Source organism: Hyalella azteca, unplaced genomic scaffold (genome assembly GCF_000764305.2).
Source record: "Hyalella azteca isolate HAZT.00-mixed unplaced genomic scaffold, Hazt_2.0.2 contig4725, whole genome shotgun sequence".
NCBI lineage: Eukaryota > Metazoa > Arthropoda > Malacostraca > Amphipoda > Hyalellidae > Hyalella > Hyalella azteca.
In genome coordinates, this window is record NW_025934936.1 from 7,083 (window position 1) to 25,940 (window position 18,858).

The 18,858-nt window shown below is 38.4% G+C and overlaps 1 protein-coding gene across 2 annotated transcripts in view; it reads left to right on the forward strand.

Annotated features, from left to right (window-relative positions):
• Positions 1–776: 776 nt before the first annotated feature.
• The window catches only part of LOC108672075 (NFX1-type zinc finger-containing protein 1-like), a 29,185-nt gene continuing 11,103 nt past the window's right edge, over positions 777–18,858 (forward strand). For both annotated transcript variants that reach the window (XM_018159697.2, XM_018159698.2), the window contains exons 1-7: positions 777–1,084; positions 7,313–7,457; positions 12,264–12,641; positions 13,502–16,233; positions 16,536–16,619; positions 17,073–17,175; positions 17,645–17,813. In XM_018159697.2, coding sequence (XP_018015186.1) covers positions 1,072–1,084; positions 7,313–7,457; positions 12,264–12,641; positions 13,502–16,233; positions 16,536–16,619; positions 17,073–17,175; positions 17,645–17,813 — 3,624 coding nt within the window. In that variant the 5' untranslated portion in view covers positions 777–1,071. The remainder of the gene's footprint in view (positions 1,085–7,312; positions 7,458–12,263; positions 12,642–13,501; positions 16,234–16,535; positions 16,620–17,072; positions 17,176–17,644; positions 17,814–18,858) is intronic.

The window sequence follows — 18,858 nt, forward strand, 5'->3', positions numbered from 1 at the left end:
GAATTTAACAGTCAACAAAACAAGCAACCAACAAACGGTGCCAACAACCTGGAACTTGACTCCTTGAAGGTTTTCCCAACACTCACTCAGCTCATCGCCCAAGATGCATCATCCTCCATACCATCACACCAGCCACCAACAACTGAATCCTCTTGGAAATGGGGACCACCCAGTACCTTCAGACCCACCAGATCTCCAGTGCAAGCCCCTTCTTCAACATCTCTATCTCAGTACCCAAAAGGCTTGGTCATGCTGGTGTGAAAGCCCACTTGGCCCGCTTCAATTTGGCCAATTCCGGCATCTGCCCCAAATGCAACACAGAAGACACAATTGAGCATTTCATTTTGCACTGTTTGCTATACATGAATCAGAGGAGGGAATTTTGCTCAAATCTGGAGAACCTTTCACTTCCTTGGAACCTCATCACAGCTCTGGGAGGGGGTGATATTCCCCAAAAAAGGAGAACTACGGTCATTCATCACCTGGGACAATACCTGCTAAAATGCAGCATGGTGAACACCCTATGAAAATTATCAGTGCCTAATTCCTTTGTTATTTTCTTCTACACAAAAACCTCTTTGTGAGAGCATGAAGAAAAATTCAAAGTGAAGTGAAGAGGCAGTTGAGTTGGAGTTTTCAAGAAAAATCAAGTTGTGCTCAGGCTGGGAGGTGTGACTGTTTCACACCTGAAGTCTTAAAATCAAATTAAAAAAAATCCTGCATTCTTCAGTGATAACCGTTGTTTGTTGTGTCACTTGGAGATCAACTCTTGGGAAGGAATCGCAGTTTAGAGTGAAGTACAAATCTTCAAAAATTACCAAACAATTCTATTCCTATTCATTTTAGCTCTTAACAGTTAACACTGACTTTGATGGTGTTATTTAATGTTGGTTATTCCATTATTCATGCCTGGGCTGGAGCCTGGAGACACTGTCTTGGGACTTGGACTTTAAAAGTTTGGAGTAGGCTAGCTAGATTTTAACTCGTGCCATGGTCTCTTGGACTTGAACCCACCAGTTGGGATATTATTGGAGCGCCTGTGCAGCCGGACCATCGAACCAAATCTTTAAAATGAATGATTCAGGTAAGGAAGGTTCAAGCTAGCCTTAATTAGCTAATAGCCTCTCCCTCAACGCCTCAAAGGCTCTAGTTCAATTTTGAATACTATAAGTAGACCAGTAAAGTATCATGGATGCCAGCATAATCATACATAAGAAATTGGTTTAAATATTGAATAAATGAGGAAATTAAAAGTGAACTGTGAACGACAGTGAACCTATTCTAAAAAATCTCTGGTTTGCCACCGGGCGGGGTAATAAGGGACAGTCCTCTCTCATTTTGTAGGAATGTAGCAGCTAAACTAGGGTAAACGCGGTATATTCCGTCACATTGAGTACGCATCGAGAAATGAAAAACTATAAAAAAATAACTGTATGCCGCATAGTGGCAAAGCAGAGGGTTTTTTAGACTCTCCCTCGAGTTCATTTTTGAGTCCTATAAGTAGACCAGTAAAGTATCATGATACCAGCATTATCTTACATAAGAAATTGGTTTAAGTCTTGGATAAATAAGGAAATTAGAAATGAACTGATTTTAAAAAATCTCTGGTTTGTCACTAGGGTAAACGCAGTATATTCCGACATTGTGGGTAATTCTTAATATAAAGGAAAAACTAGAGAGGTGACGTAATTACCCACGATGTCGGAATATACTGCGTTTACCCTACTAATTGTAGGCTAATATTGAAAAACTAAAAATAGCAGCACAGAGTTTAACATTTTTCCTGGTAATACTTTAGATTAAGTGCATCCAAAAAACGGGTGTTTTTTTAATTATATGTTTTTTGGGGTGTACATTAAGAATCTGAAATCCGTTTTTGGCAGTTGGCATCGGAAATTTTTAATAGAACCTGTTTCTAACTGGACCTAGGTAACCTGCAAGGTTTTCTTTGATCAGCTAGGTTTTTTCTATGTTTGGAGTCCGTCCGGCGGCCGGAAAAACCTAGCCAATCAATGAAAACCTCGCAGGTTAGGTCCAGTTAGGAACAGGTTCCATTAAAAATTTCTGATGCCGACCGCCAAAAATGGATTTCAGATTCTTAATCTGCATCCCCAAAAACATAGTTAAAAAAAAACACCCTTTTTTTGGATGCACTTAATCTAAAGTATTATCTTTTTCCTGTCTAAGTAGCATAATGCAAGTTAAGAAATCAAACATTTACTAGCCTACCTGTGAAAAATCCTTGTATAAAAGTATAAAGTGTGAAAAGTGAGATTTTTGGAAAGTACCTTTGCTGAGCTGCTGAGGTCTAGCAACAAAATTTTTGCTGTATTGCAAAATTTTACTTGCAAAAATGTTGCACAGTTGTTGGGACAGTTGGGTTATAAATCAATTGATGAAATTTGTGTGGTTCAAAAAAAAAATGGTGGCCATTACTGCAAGGCAGAATAATGAGCCTTGAAAGGAAGGGATACCCACTCCTCACTCCTGACTCCTGAGGTAATAAGGGGCATGCCACCCATTGAAACGTATTTACAGTAGACCCTTGGTTAGCAAAGGCTCCAGTTAATGAAAAAAAAATTTAATAACAACAGAGAATTGTGATTACATGTATTTTGCTTATCAAAAAAATTCACTTAATGAAAAATTAATGCATCATTGGTCATAACAAAATTGTGCATAGAATGTTTTCAATATAATTGTGCACCGGGCAACATAGAATGAGAAGTAATTAAACTATGCTAAGATTTATTTCTCCAAAGAATATGATGGTTGTCACTAAATTAGTCCTTTCTGTTTCAGGAATGTTTTAATGTTTTTACAATCTTTTTTTTTTTTTTTGTTCTAGTGAATTTGCTTGACCCAATTAACCCATTAATGCCGAGCGGTTCCATTTGGAACCAGCAGAAAAAAATGGATCCATAATAAAATTGTATGGTCAAATCAATATACTAGTGGATGCGTAGGTTTGATACACATCTTGTCCATGTTCTGGCAACGTTTGGTTCTGATGCGCCGACTACTCCCTGCTCAGTTAACATTAAAAGATTGTAAGTACTGGGTGTCAGTCAGAAGGGCTTGACATCATTGCAGAGAAAGGTAAGTAGTTCGTTCTGAGAATATATTATTTACAAGTTAGATGCAAAATTTTATCGATAAAGAGAGTACTTTCAATCCTGTATATGGCATTACGTGATATAATGTTTCTAAAGTCTTATAGATCATGAAATATTTTGTCTGGTTCCAAATGGAACCGCTCGGCAGTAGTGTAAGCATTCCGGTCATCTCATTTTCCTAGTAGATTACTATGTGATATAGTTACGCATTGTATTTCAAAAACTTGTTTGTACTTAGAAATTATTTATTTAGATCTTAGATTTAAGTTTTTCTGTTATTTATTAGTGAACCATTATCTTTAGAGCTGTTAGGAATATATATCCCGAAAGTTGAAATATTTGGAAGTAGGTACGTTGAACACTATACGATTGTTCATCCCGAGTCCCTTTTTTTCTAATTGTTTTTTTTTGGCAGATCATAACATGAAATAATTGAGATTTTCAGAGAAGAATAACACGAAGATCAAATATTTGCTACTGAACCTTTCACAGAAGCAGCAACAAACGAAACATACTGAGATTCAGATAACTCAGATGACGCAACCACAAGCAATTCTGCTCGCCTATCGAGAATAACAAGGATGTTGGGAAAACACAAATTTTCTTTGAAATTTCAATCTCAAATAAGGCATTTTTGCTAAAATACTAGAGTTTCTTGGCCAAACTTCTTAAGCCTATTGTTGCTAGCAAAAGTAATGTGTAAAATGATAATTAACTATGCCAGCTACATAATATCATCCATATTTTGCGCTCAGAAGACTAAATGGATCATACCGTCGCGTTTAATGTTAGGACCTCGTAAGACCAAGTGGACTGAAATGTTGCCTTACATTTTTTCAATATACAATTTTCAATGTTCCATACTCATCTATACACTACTTAGTGACCAGAATCACTAGAAATTATAACAAAAAAAATTTATACGCTTAAAAAAATGTGGTCATTTCAGAGTTAACAGTTTTCTCGTGACAAAAACTCCAATGTGACTGATAAATATCAATAGAGTTGACATCCTGCAACACAAAACAGTAACAAGTGGTTGTGTAATCAAATAATGTGTTTCTAGATTGATAATATTAAATATCAGGTTTGTACTTTTATTAAAAACCTTGTAACACAAGAATTACCAGTTGGTCCTGTCTTACCCCATGCCCGGTCCCATCTTACCCCAGTGGGGTAAGATGGGATCAGCTCACTTTTTTCAATCTGTACAGAAAACTGTGTGAGTGCAGAAAGTCTGAGTTGTAGCTTAGAAGCCCATTGCATAACTACACCTTGTGATAGGTTTAGGGTTTTTTATTTATTCATGGTATAGGTGCTACATGCTTGTTAGTGATTTCGGTCCTGTCTTACCCCATCTGACTATAATATTTTAACAAGAAACCCCAAAAAAATTCAGTAAATAATTCTCGTCATTAATGGGTTAAAATGATGCAAAATTACAAGCCCAGGGCCCTAGTCCTGTAAGCTTACAGATAGAGAAAAAATGCTATATGGCTGCTGATATGAAGCTTACAGTAGACAAGGTTGTTGTCAATGCTCTATGGCATATCCATGGATACAGTAATATCACATCAATTATACAGTAATGTATGGATATGGTATTATTATAGCAATAAATAAAAAAACAAGTACAAGGCACAGACTCACAGTTAATAAGAGACACCCCTAAAAACATTTACAGTAGAACCTTGACTAGCCAAGGCTCCAGTTAACAAAAAGATCAATTAACAACAAAGAATTTAGTACTGTTATTAATGTAATGAATGAGTACACTCTGTATGCTTCAAATGTTTCAAAATTTAAGTTTTATTTCAAGTTTCCTGAAGTACCTACTTTCCAGAGGTAATTTGTAGACTTCTGCATCCCAAAATAATTTTCTTGAAATGAACCGGGACAGACGAATCGAGACAAGAAAATTCCGGGGAAAAAAATAACGGGACAGAGGGTAAAATTTGTCCCAGAATAAACGTATGAACCGAGACAATAATTCTATCCTGGACTTTGAAACTTGTGTCCCGGTTATTTATGAACTGGGATGACACAGACAGATTTGAAACGAGACATAACAAGATGAGACAAGATTTGTCTTTATTATTTAAGACAAAACAAGTTTTTCAATTACGATATGAATCATTTCAAAAACATGGGTTGAAGAATGACAAGTTAGCCCTTTATTGCTAATAGGGCCATTGGCCATAGACAGTTCCCAGTTAAATTGAGTTAATTGAAGATTTAGCAAAATTTGTCTGACCAATGGACATGGCAGTTGATTAGTGGTCCAAGAAACACCGCAAACCTGTTAATATATGGCCCTGAGTATTGAATAAAAAAAGTAACCCGTAAGTCTTAACCAAGGCTTTGATGGAACTTATGGGAACCGTACAAGTACGAGTTGAGTTCATTACGCGTTCGGAACGAGTTCAGGCGCCATGGAGCTCATAGGGAGTAGGGATGCAGTGTCTAGATTAGTCGGCCAATCAGTAGACAGTGGAGTGGAGTCCTGGTAAGATATTCCTAATAATACTAAAGCTAGTTTTTGATTATCTCTGCCTCTAGTAAAATTTGTGCTATGCCTCCAGGAAATCTTCACAATTGCGCAGTTTCCTGAATTGTTATAAAACACTTGTTGAACGTTATTTAGAAAGGATACAAATGGATATTTCGAGTTCTTTTTTGAAGATCAAACTTATATTTTTCCAACTTAAATTTTGTTGCATTTTAAAATGTTGTTGATATTTCTTTCCAAACTTTTTGTTGAAGGAGATTGGTCAAGGCAAGATTGATAAATCTGATTCTGTGATTGAGCTGGAGGCAAATCAAAGTCTGTCCAGTCAGCTGATGTCACCATCTACACCTAGTATGGCCTCCTCCAGACCATCATAGAACACAATTATTGGAAAATAAATAATGTACTTTTCCATTTTTAATTGCCTGTCAACATTAAGTACCATATTAAACCACAACATGTATTCGTAGCAAGAATCATTTCAATTGCCGAGCTCCAATCAGAATAGTAAAAGGATACGTCCCAAGTTATTGTATAAATGTATGATGGTAAGCCAAAGTTTACACCACATCAATAATTGATTCGTCTCGTTATTTCTTGTTATGTCTCAATAAAATGGCTATAAGTTCTGGGAAATTTTAAGCTACCTATTTTAACCGGGATTTCTCATCTTGGTATCATCCCGGAATTCCTATGAAGGGCTGAAAATTGTCCCGGTTTTTATTGCGAACTGGGACAGAGCCTGCTGTCTCGTCTAGTCTCAGATAAAAAAAAAGCCAAACGCAGGACTCGAGTCTAGTAATTTGGGATGTTTTTTTTTTGTGTCTGACACCTTATGAATAGCATATAGAATTATTTCATAGATGCCTGCAATAGCCCTTGCAAAAACCTTTAAAATGAGCTTGAATTTGTTTGGGGTAAGAAGTTATAAAAAACGCATCCCTTATCACCATGTTTGACAGTATGCTAGCTTGAAGAACAAATGTTGATTGCTACTTGTTTGTTTCTGCCTATGATTGCTAATCATAGCCAAATTGGGAAAGTGACATTCTGACCAAAATGAGGATAATTTAACATGTATTTCTACTATTCTAATTTCATTAGGTTTAATCTTGGTTTAATATAAATACTTGGAGGATAACAGGAATTGTGTGTGATACAGGCAATTTGTTTGAACAATTTGGTTATGTTTTTATTATTGATAAACAAAATATTTGCTCTGATTTAGAATAAAACTCAATGCAGCACCTGAAAAATATAATAATTTTAATCAATTCGCCAGCTTGATCAGTGATGATGAATTATTGGCAGCTGTTAATGTGTTGTTATTGCCTTTTGTTGATATACATATGTACAAATTTTATTGCTAGAAGAACAACTCCTTAGATTCATCACTCTTTCAAGATTCACATGCTATCTATGAGCAAAATATAGAAAATTAAGATAGCAGATATTGGGTAATTCCTGAACTACTGTACTGATGCCATTGCCTTTACTTGCAAACATCAGTGAACAATGATATTCCTTTTGGCAAACAGTAAACAGGTCATAATTAACAGTTAGTCAATGAATATCTTTAATGATATTATAAATGATACATAACAAATACTGTATAATTCATATTTCTCAATAATTGTTACCAAATTGATCATGATGACTTATACAGTTTAAATTTTTGATATTGCAGATGATGAAATACCCAACAATAGATCTTCTACTGCAAGGTCAAGAGGAAAATATCAGGGCAGAGGCCCCAGAGCTCCACTGCTGGGGGCAAGACCTAAAACTCGTGGAAGTTTCAATAATGTTCCAAATAGGGGACCTGATTTTGGGTTGGTTCTTTTGAAATAATATTTATGTGTGCTACTGTAATTATTTCTTGTGTTCAATTTTTTTGTGGGTTACACAAGTCGTGTCCGTAAAATAAGTTAATTGGGCTGCTGTTGGCACTAGGATTGTTTCTATGCATGGCTAGGCAACACAGGCAGGTTGTTCAATTTCCCCACTCCAATCCCTTACCAAGCCAGTGTCCCTGCAATGTTTGGGCTTGCCTCAGCAGGCCTCAGCCATGAGGCTTTCTCATTTGTCTCTTGCCAGCTGTAAGTTGTGGTGTTATTCGTTTCCTGGCCGCTATGAAGAAATCTGCAAAGGAAATTAATGAAAAACTTTGGAGAAGAGTATGAGCTCCGGGATTGTGCACAAATGGGTCAGGATTTTGAAAATGTCCAAACTAATGCTCACAACACCTGTGGCCATTGGTTTCTAATGAAACGATTGCCAGAGTTGAAGTAGTAATGCTTGAATATCAATGAATTACAGTTTGAGAGCTTTCTGAAAAAAATTCCTGAGGTCAGCAAAACAATAATTGACAAGATTTTGACTGAACATTTAGGCTATTGGTAAGATGGTACCAAAAAAGCTCGCAGCTGACCACCACCAGCAGCGGATTGAAGTGACAGCAGCCCGACCGCACTCCGCTGATCAAGCCGCAGCTCTCATTTGAAAGATTGGTATGGGAAATGCTGTTTCACCCACCCTACAGCACAGATTTTGCACCAAGTGACATCTATCTCTTTGCTGAGTTGAAGAAAAACGTTGGCAGAGCCTAATTCCAGTCAGATGAAGAGGTGCAAAATACAGTTGTTAGTATTTTACAGGGACAGGCAGCAGAGTTCTATGACTGGTTTGGAGAAGTGGGTGCCTTGAATGCAGAAGTGGCAATTACGTAGAAAAATAAAAAATGGGCTCAGGCTCTCAGCTTTTCAAAATGTACTTTACTTTGCAATTAAACCAGTTTTTTTATGTAAAATGATTTGTGGAACTTATTTTACAGACAAGCCTTGTATTTCCATCTTGTGCAATCCGGTAGTGTTAGTGTCAAAACATGTGTAATAATAAAGCCAAATTTCTTCAATAGACCTTGTAAGATGGTGAACTCTCAAAAGTGCATCTGCATACAATTTCTTGCAGTACTACTGTGCAATTTATTTCCCATAATAATACTTTATTTCTGCTTTCCTCTACTGTAGGCCAATAATCAAGGTTGGTGATTTTTTTTATTTAAAAAAAAATAAAAATTGATGATTTTTTATTTTTTCATTTTTCTTTATTTATTTGATTTTTCAGTTATTTCTTGAATGTTATTTTTTATATTGCAATAAGCCTACCAACAATAACAGTATATGGATGGCTAAAAAGGGCAGTTATTGCCTTCAAGAATGGCCAAGGTGGTGTTTACCACTTTGGGACTTTTGGGTAAACAATTATTGATAAGTCTATTCATTAGCTTTGTAAAATTTGCATGGAGCAAGGCAACAAGCTAAATATTGACCATTTAACTGGCTTTAATATACAACAACACTTCAGAAACGCAGATCTTCTAAACATTGAAGAGTCCAATAACAGATAGGTAGCTGATAGCACAGTCAACAGTGCACAGCACAATCAATAGATAGTCCTATAAATTTACCTGACTCTACCCTCTAAACACACTGACTAGTAGTGACTAAGTGACTGACTGCTTTGTTCCCATTTGATTCAGACCAATAAACCAATACTAAACATTAACTGAACAACAACCAAAAAAACTTTAACAATTTGAAACAAGACTGATGAGAAAAGCTAACACTGTTTGAAATAAACATGTATACAATTAAAACATTTTATTTCCATTTACTGCATTTAATCATTTTATATATAGGTTTATAATTGTAATTGTTTTGTTTCTAGTTATAAATTCACATATTTAAAAATTGAAATTAAATATTTTAATTATAATGGGTATTCATGTTATGGTGAAAATCTTTCTAAATGCCTAAAAGGTCAATACAATCTCAACCAACCCTTCTTATATAAGCTTGCTAACACATGTAAATTGTATAATGTAATTAATATATAACAAATAGTCAAATAGTTAGTTAAAGACTACTTATAGCCTTATAAGAATTAGCTAAGCTGCTAGCTATGTACAATGTATTGCAATACTTTTGCCTCTATAGCAAAAATATACAATTCATTGGAACTTAGGTACACACTAAAGGCAACAGGTTTATATTCCAATTTGTCATAGTACATACCTATATACTAAACCAAGAATAAGAATACCTCAAAATAAATTAAAGATAAAGATAATTAAAGATATTTATATAATAAAAAAATCAAAAAAATCAAATGATTTAATCAGTTGGATTTAATCATTGCCAACCCTGCCAATAATGGATTTTATTTGTTTGGCTTTAAGTCCATCATCATACTCTACACCATAAAATTTTTCTCTCTTGCCAGACTTCTTAACTGTACTAACTTAGTAAGAGGTTATAAAAGCATTTATTCATTATGTTTTAACAAACCATCCAATTCTTATCACACCTAATTTCAATCATCTTCATTAATTATGATGTTCTTGATTGAAGTTTTATTCTTGATTGTTCTCAAGATCAAAAATTATTTAATTTCAAATTTTGCCAATCAGACTCTCATAATAAGACTCAAGTCTCAAAATTCTTTGTTAAATTTTAATTTGTCATTGCTTTACTTTTTGTTTGAAATTTTCATTGTTTGAATTCTTGCACACCAGCTCTATCATTCAACCCTCAGTTCCTTGATTTAGCATTGTTATTAAAATGGTACATTTTGTTGAAGGGAACCCAATATGAATTGATTCATACATCTTGCCTAATTGATCTCACACAACAATGCTTGTATTATGTGCAGTGGTACCCTGAAAGTTGGTCTAAATCTGTGAACAGAACTTTGAACATTTGCTAACTAGCATCACTTGCGCAATACAGTGCAACTTTTTTTTATGGAAACATATTGTTGAGGCAAGGTTCAAATTTGTATAAATTTTTGAGTAAAAATTTTGCCTACATTTTGCTTTCAGTTCATAATTCTGATATCTTGACATAACCCCATAAGAAATAGTCACATGGGGTGAGGTGATCTCGGTGGCCAGAAGTGTAGAGCCAGATCTTCATTTTCCGTGTGTAATACCTAGGAAGTGACTGATTCAAAAAGTTTTGGATGCCACCTAATTTTGAGTCTGAATAGGTTTTAAAAAAATTTGAACCTTTCTCTTTCAATCAGTGCATAAATTATTCATTTTAGATTTATACTTGAATCAGTGAGTGTACCGGTCATTGAAAACCTGGAAAGTCATGGAATTTGATTTTTCATTTTCCAGGTCTGGAAAGCCATTGGATTTCATTTCAGGTCATGGAAAGTCATGAAACAAAAGGCTTTTGATTTCCCTCAATAAGCTTGATGTTAGTTACATGGCCAGGACCGCGATAAAAAAAAAGCTTGCAGACAAGAGGGCAATGCACCACTGCAAGTTCTCACTTTCAAGACACGAGTGCAGGACTTCAAGCAGGCTGTAGTCCATAAGCTACTGGACAAGAGCCCTATCAGGTATGTCCTTGGTAGGAACCTGAGATGGCCATGGTGCCAAAAGGATTCATCAAGGACTGGAAGGAACCTGACAAGACATGATTGAAGAACTCTCACTTTGCTTGTTGATGCCAAGAGATTTCCTAACACAGATGTGGATAGTGTTTTGCAATGAGATGTCCAACTTTAAAGATGAATCACAACATTGCAGTAAATTGAATGCACAATTTCAAGCATTTTCAACTTCTGATTGACTGGACACTTTTTGGCATGCCATCCTGTCAGAGAGCACCTACAAGCTCTGAAATGTAGTGCAGATGCTCATGCTCCTGTCTCATGGCCAAGCCACGGTTAAAAGAGGGTTTTCATTCAAGAAGGAAATCATGACACACAACATGAAAGAGCAAACTTTGGTTGCCCTGCTTGCTGTGGTTGATCATATTGCAGATGTTGGTGGCCTGTACAAGATGACCATCACTAAGAAGATGCTGCTTGCAGCTCCCAGTACCAAAACAGCATAAAATAATTATTTGGCAGAAGAGAAAGAGCAGAATGCAAAAGCCAAGAAAACCCAGAAGAGGAAGGCTCTGATGGATGAGCTAGATGAACTGAAGAAGAAGAAAAGGCGTGCGGAGGAGGCATCAAGGCGCTTGAGCAAGCAGCAGATGAATATGCAGAAGCAATGGAGAGAAATGGGGATTTGAAAATTATCGCCAAGTTCAACGTCATGAGGCGATACAGCAAAAAATGATGAAATATGTAGCTGCCAGTTGAATGTTAGGGTAGTGGTGTTGAAGAGTGTTCTGGACTGTATTGACATTATCATGTACAATCTTGTGTGCATTACTCAGTACAGTATATGTTTTGATTTGACACTAGTTATTGAATTCATAATAATACCAGTGTGGGCATGATTTGCAGATTAGTGTCATTTTTGTTCCTCAGTGTCTGCCTGCTCTATGCATTTGCACGTTTGCTCTTTATCAACTGTAGGAGATGATAGAATATGCATGGTTAGTCTTTCAGTCATGCTAAACCTGTTGAATACAAGTCTTGGAAAATTATATTGATGGTCATGTAGAGTCATGGAAAAGTCATGGAATTTTTTAAATACCAGTACGCACCCTGTTAAATAAGTACAAATTTATTAAATTGGGTCCACCATTTAGAATAACTCCTTATTAAGGATCCTTTGTATATTTTACTCACTATTGTTTAAAAAAATGTGCAGCAAATGCATTGTATTACAGTCGAGGGAGGAGTCGTGGAAACCGTGGACATGGCCGACCAAACTACAGAGGTTCTGGCAATGCTGTATGCAACTACAGTGATGATGGCTATGGTGTGCCCAACAGCCAACAGAATATTGGGTATGGTGTGCCCAACAGCCAGCAGAATTATGGGTATGGTGTGTCCAGCAGCCATGAGAATGGCAGGTATGAAATGCACTCTGGCCATCTTGGCAGCCTTGATGCCCTGAACTACAGCGCCAGTGAAAGAGGTTCTTCTAGAGAAGGCGGATTGCCCAGTCTTATAGACTTGCGTTCTGATGCTGGTCAGAGACGTCCACGTGGAAGAAGCCATGCTCGGGGAAGAGGCAACTGGAAACAACATGAATTTGGTGGGAGGTATGTAAACTAAACAGTTTTAAATCTATTCATTTAATTTGAATTATAAAAGTGCTATTGTAGTTTTTGACCAAACTTTTATTAAAGAAAATGCCTAACCCCATCCTTAACTAGTTTGAACACCACTGAAGAACCATAAAATTACCATATTTTTTATATATTTTAATGCTAATTCTTAGCTCAATGCCCAGATCCTGATTTATGTTCTTCAGCAATACCCAAGCCACCAACAGAAACTTTTCTCCAAAACTTTTATGATCGGATACGTAACACATGAAAGTCACTAAGTCACTGTGTAGCATGGATACAAAATGATAGCCACTATCATGTAGCCGTAGAAGCACTTTGTTTTACTTGATATGCTAAATATCATATCATTTAGTTGAATACTAGACTTGGTATTCAATGGTAGGCTACAGGAAACACGAGGGAAGCAAAAATACCAAAGTAAAATTCGTTAATGACCTCAGAAGTGTTATTGTACAAAATAAAAGACTTGTGGAGCTCGAGGGGAGTGTGTAACATAGTTTTGGAACCAGCACCTCAATTATTAACCTTAGAATTCATGTGCTCGTTTGTCATACATTAATACAAAAATTTTAAATGCTTTCTGTAGGGTTCACTGCAATAATTGGTGTTTTAGAATTCAGTTGTTAGTAACGTCCATACTAGGACATTCAAATCTCCGTTCTTCAGGCAAGTAATGATGTAAAAATATTTAATTTGGTTTAAACATAACCAATGAAATTCTTCATCAATATTTTTCTGAAAATGTTATCTACTGTGACCAGAGTTCAGCAAGATTCTTATGGAAGGATTTAACTTTTCATCATTAATTTGTATGATTTTTCTTATTTCAGAGGACGCCCTCAAACACATCAGGAAAACAACAACGGCGAAAGAGACGAAGAAAGGGAACACACGGGAGGTCACAATGCGAAGAGACTTTATCCTGTTGGAATCAATGTTCTCAAAGAGTGGACTACTCAGCCACCAGATCTGGTCATCCACTCTCTGTTGAGTGACAGGTCTGGAGTGCCTCAACTGTTGGCTGAGACGAAAATCCCTGATGATAAATTAGTTCTTTTCATCAAGGTGCTCGCCAGTGCATCGACTTGCACGGGTTGTCGACAGAGTCTGATTGAAATTTTCACTATGATATTCACTGAGGATTTTGTGAATAAGCTCGTTACGTTTCACATTTCGTTGATGACAAGCCAGAGGACGGACGTGAAAAGCTTCCTTGAAGATCAACTACAATTACTGAAAGTATTGAAAAAAACTCTCATTAACCAAGCCAAGGAGATGCTGCCTACTTTACTGCAAACTGTCAAGATCGTCATTCCTAAGCTGAAAAATCAATCCGAGTTAAACGAGCTGATGACTGAGTATGAGCAGCTCCTGGCATTGCTCCTCGAGAGTCAGAAGCCGGGGCCTGACATCGGCGAGCGGAAGCGACGTCCTTTTGCTGATCGCCTCGCAGACCTCGATGATCTGGAACCAGAGGACGACTACAGGGACATACCCATTGAGCCTACCGACGATGAGCTGCTGCAGCTTGAAGCTCCTCTCATAAGGAGGAACATCACTGAGGGGGCCTACAGAGATGTACACAATTACCTCGATGTACAGTTTAGGCTTCTACGCGAAGACTTCATTCGCCCCCTGCGCGAAGGCATCCGCCAGGTAAAATCTGGTCTGAAGGGGGTAAAGGATGTCCGAGTGTACCGGAAAGTCAAATTTCAGGATACCCAGATCGTGCGCGGTGAACTTGTGCATTTTGTGAAGCTTAATTTCCCAAAAAATTTCAAAGTCGAATTCTCAAAGCGACTGCTGTTTGGCAACGTAATGTGCTTCAGTGCCGACAATTTTGCCTCTTCTTTTCTGGCAACCGTTGCAGGCCATGACCCTGACAAACTGAAGAACGGACTTGTTGGCATAAAGCTGCTTTCAGTGTCTAAACTTGACGCCAGTCTTGAATACACAGCTGTTGAGTCAAGGACTTTCTTCATCGCGTACAAACACGTGCTCAGAGCTCTCCAATTCATGGATGAAAATACCCTCCCGCTTGTTGAGCACATTGTCTTCGCTGAGAAAGCTGTCCGACCTCCTCAGTACGTGCTAAACGCAGCCAATGTGCACTACGATCTGCGCGTTGTTCTGCAAAACAACTACATGAAAGATCAGGATAAAACTGATATTTTCCCGAAATCAAACACCATTCCACCACCAAACAATCGGCCGGATCTTCAGCACATTCCCATAACGAACGCTGAGGTAGAAATGTGGCCGAGATCATCCGACTTTGGTCTCGACCGATCCCAACGCAAAGCACTGCACTCCGCGCTCACAAAACGACTGGTTGTGATTCAAGGCCCACCAGGAACCGGCAAAACTTATTTAGGTCTAAAAATCACCCAAGTTTTGCTCCACAATTCGCAGGCATGGTCTAGGAAAGAAACTGAAATCCGACATGTCCCTGGGCATCAAAATCGAAGGCTGGTGCGAACAGTTGATGTGGACGTGACATCGCCCATTCTCGTCATTTGCTACACAAACCACGCGCTGGATCAGTTTTTGGAAGGCATGCTCAACTTCACTAAAAGAATAATCCGCATTGGAAACAGAAGCAAAAGTGAAAGCATCCAGAGCTACCAAATCAACGAGTTTGTTAGCTACTTGAAAGAACAACGGCGACTTCCTTCGAACCTCCGAAATGCTGGCTCTAAAATACGAAGTAGAGTAAATGACGCCGAAACTAAGCTGAAAAGTCAATATGCTCAACTGCAAGAAGTTGCGCATGATTTGGGACTTCTGAGCTTCGGCTTGCTCAATTCGTACGGCGTCATCCCTCCCAACATCGTAAGCAAGTTGGAACGCGGTCAACTCTACCGCTCCTGGATGCTGCCAATCGATCAACCGTGGTGCATGAACCTAACGTATGATCCTCGTCAGGTTTGGTCAATGCCTGCGCAAATGAATGGCGATCCTAAAACGGGACCTTCAGCCGCAGATGACAAAGAAGACGACGAAGAATGGCATGATGCTCTGGAAATGCTGAGGGAAGCTGAGAATGAGCGAATCATTGACGTTGAGGAAGATGACCTCCAAACTGGAACTGCTTTGATTTTGCCTCGAGCAAAATCATACGAAGTTAAGAGAATCAATCCTAAAGAGTTTGAAACCTCACTATTTCGTCAGTTAAATGATGGCCATGTAACAAGAGAGGACTGTGAGATAACCTTGGATAAATTCTACAAAGAGCAGCGAATATTAGGCGAACTTCTCCAGTTCACATCAAGAGATGTCTCCTCCGTGGCTAATGCGACCATCAACGAACATGTGGACATCTTTCGGTTGGCTTACAAGGATAGATGCTTGCTTTATTGCCTATGGAGGCACAAGCTGTTGGCTAAAATGCGCGAGACCATCCGCCCTCACGAGGCCAACATACAGAGGCTCATGGCGAGGGCGCAGGAGGTGAAGAACTCCGAGTATCTGCACGTGGCGCGTCAGGCGGACGTTGTGGGCCTCACCACCACGGGGGCTGCGCAGTTCCAGGACGTCGTCCAGGAACTCAAGCCCAGGATAGGCAAGTCTCAAACTATGAGCACTTGAATAGTTTTGTCTGCACCTTATGTTCTTACTGAACGATAAATGATTTGCTGCACTTCGGGTATCACCAGGGGGGAAGGGTGGGTCGGTTAATATGCAGGCTCTATAATGAAGCTCTTTCTCACTTTGTTTACCTCTATTCAGTAATTTGTAAGACGGTCATGACACTTGTATTGATGCCTAATCTCATGTTATTCCCGTGATTTGTATTGTTTTAGCTGTAAGAGATTTTTAGACTAGTAAATGCAACTGCGATACTTATTTTATGTTGCGTTTCAGTGATCATTGAAGAGGCTGCCGAGATATTAGAGGCTCACGTCATAGCTTCTCTCAACACCAACTGCGAGCACCTCATCTTGATCGGTGAGATTACAACAAACGTGCGCTTTTTCTTACTTACATTACTTGTGAAAAGCATCTGCTAATCCTAATGCTTTTAGTTAAAGACATTCAGTGCGAACACTCAAGATCAAATACCAACACCACCATATAGGTGCTTGCCCAACTATAACAACACAATTGTGGAAGAGAACCTACAAGGCAAATTTACTCCAAAATATCAACTGAATCTTAGAAAGAATTTTAAAAATGGTCCACAATTGTTTAACAGTAAGAATTTGTTGTAATAATGTAATGAGACTTCAGGACAAAATGGGTACACTTCTCTCAGTGTACTCAATTTGCAATAATGGCAATTGTCATCTTGTAGATTTCTGACCGCTGTGACGGGGTGAGGTTGGTTATTTCTGGCATTGATGTTCACTCTCATTCAGTATTGTTTCATTTATTCAAGTAACTTCTGTTTGAATTGTGCAGGCGACCACCAGCAGCTGAAGCCAAGCCCTGCAGTTTACCAGCTCGCCAAGCACTACGGGCTCGACACGTCGCTCTTCGAGCGGATGATCAACAACGGAGTCGCGTGAGTGATAGCTTTAATAAGAATATTCCAGCACTTTTGAGGAAATCCCGCAAGTAATCTTGTTTGCAAGCCACTTTTTGCCCAAGGATTTGGTATTTTGCACTTTTTTTGTAGAACCCTGATTGAACATGATAATTAGCCGACGAGCTGAATTCATCTCAGCTAACAACTTGTAAACTGCCAAAATAAATAAAACGAGCGGAAGATGAAGTATGACATCCTTGCTTCATTTCGAAATTGTAATTTTTACTGTGCAGGAATATTGACTGGTCATTGTGCCACTTCATCCTCTTTCCTTTTAACAATTCTTACAATTGAACATGCAAATCTGAAGCAGTACATAGAAACATCTCATAGAAGACGCCACAGTCATCTCGATGCTCTGTAATCTAAGTTGAGACGTGTATAGAGTATATGTCTATAAGGTGGTGCCGTGTATATGTTCCTAACACCAACTCAATTTATGCAGGTACGAGACCCTGAAGTATCAGCACCGCATGCGACCTGAGATTTCATCTCTCCTGGTCCCTGCCATCTACCCGGAACTCGAGGATCATGCGTCAGTCCAAGGCCGAGATCATATCCGGGGTGTCGAGAGGAGCGTCTTCTTCGTGTCTCACCTCGAGAAGGAGCTAGCAGTACGTTATAAAATTTAATTGTATTGTTCAAAGTGGCATTATGTGTTTGGTCTTCGTGGGTATACCTGCGCATATCTCATTCTGCCTCTTTAGCTCAAGATTACATCAATTGCAAGGCCTCTGAGGAGCTACGCTGCCGCACGGAGGTTTCCTGACGCGGGTCTTCATCATTCATAGTGACTTGGCATTTTCAGTTGAATTGTTGCTGAGTGGCGCACTAAATAGCCCATTTTATCTGCCTACGTACCGGTATCCTATTTAAGGGGAGCGTCTGCCACAAAATAAAAAATTTTGACTTTTTTGGTTTTTATACTCGTCTTAAAGCTTTCATTCTGATGCATCTAACGGTACCAAAACCATCTGTGTACGTTGATTTATGCGTTCACGACAGATCGCGAAAGGGTTAGGGGTGGTTAAGTTCTTCAACATTTAAGATAGGCCGAAATTAGCGGTAGATCACTTGAATAGCTTGTCTGAACACGTTGTGCTTCAGTTATCCGCCTGCAGTCGTACGGGATGGTTCTCGTGCCGTCCTTCGCACCATCCTTGACAGAAATTGAGCTCCAGTATCGTCTAGTCTTGCAACCTTGCACCCTTGAATGTCTATTTCGAGGCGTGTGCGACTTTTTCGGGCTCTACTGAAAAGTTAAGTTATTGTCACTGCAAACCTATCTCCTCCTAGAGTTTTGAAGCTACATCAATGAGAGATATACCGTTCGAATCGCAAATAAAAGATCTCCAAATGATGCAGACGTTTTTTTTTAATTTCGTTATATTTTGGATTTTATTCTGCAAAAAAGGGGGGGGGGTGGCGGGGGTAAAATGAAAAAATTTCCGAAAAATTCAATGCTCCCATACCCACAAAAATGAAAATTTCAAAAAATCGTTTGCATCAGTTTTAGATATGGTCTTTACGCGCCGAATGATATGTGTCTCGATGTTGTAGCTTGAAAATCCTAGGAGGAGATAGATTTCTACAGTACCCTCTTTTTTGTCCGTTTTCTAAGAATTTCACGTTTTCTTTCATTTTTTCGAAAAATTCACA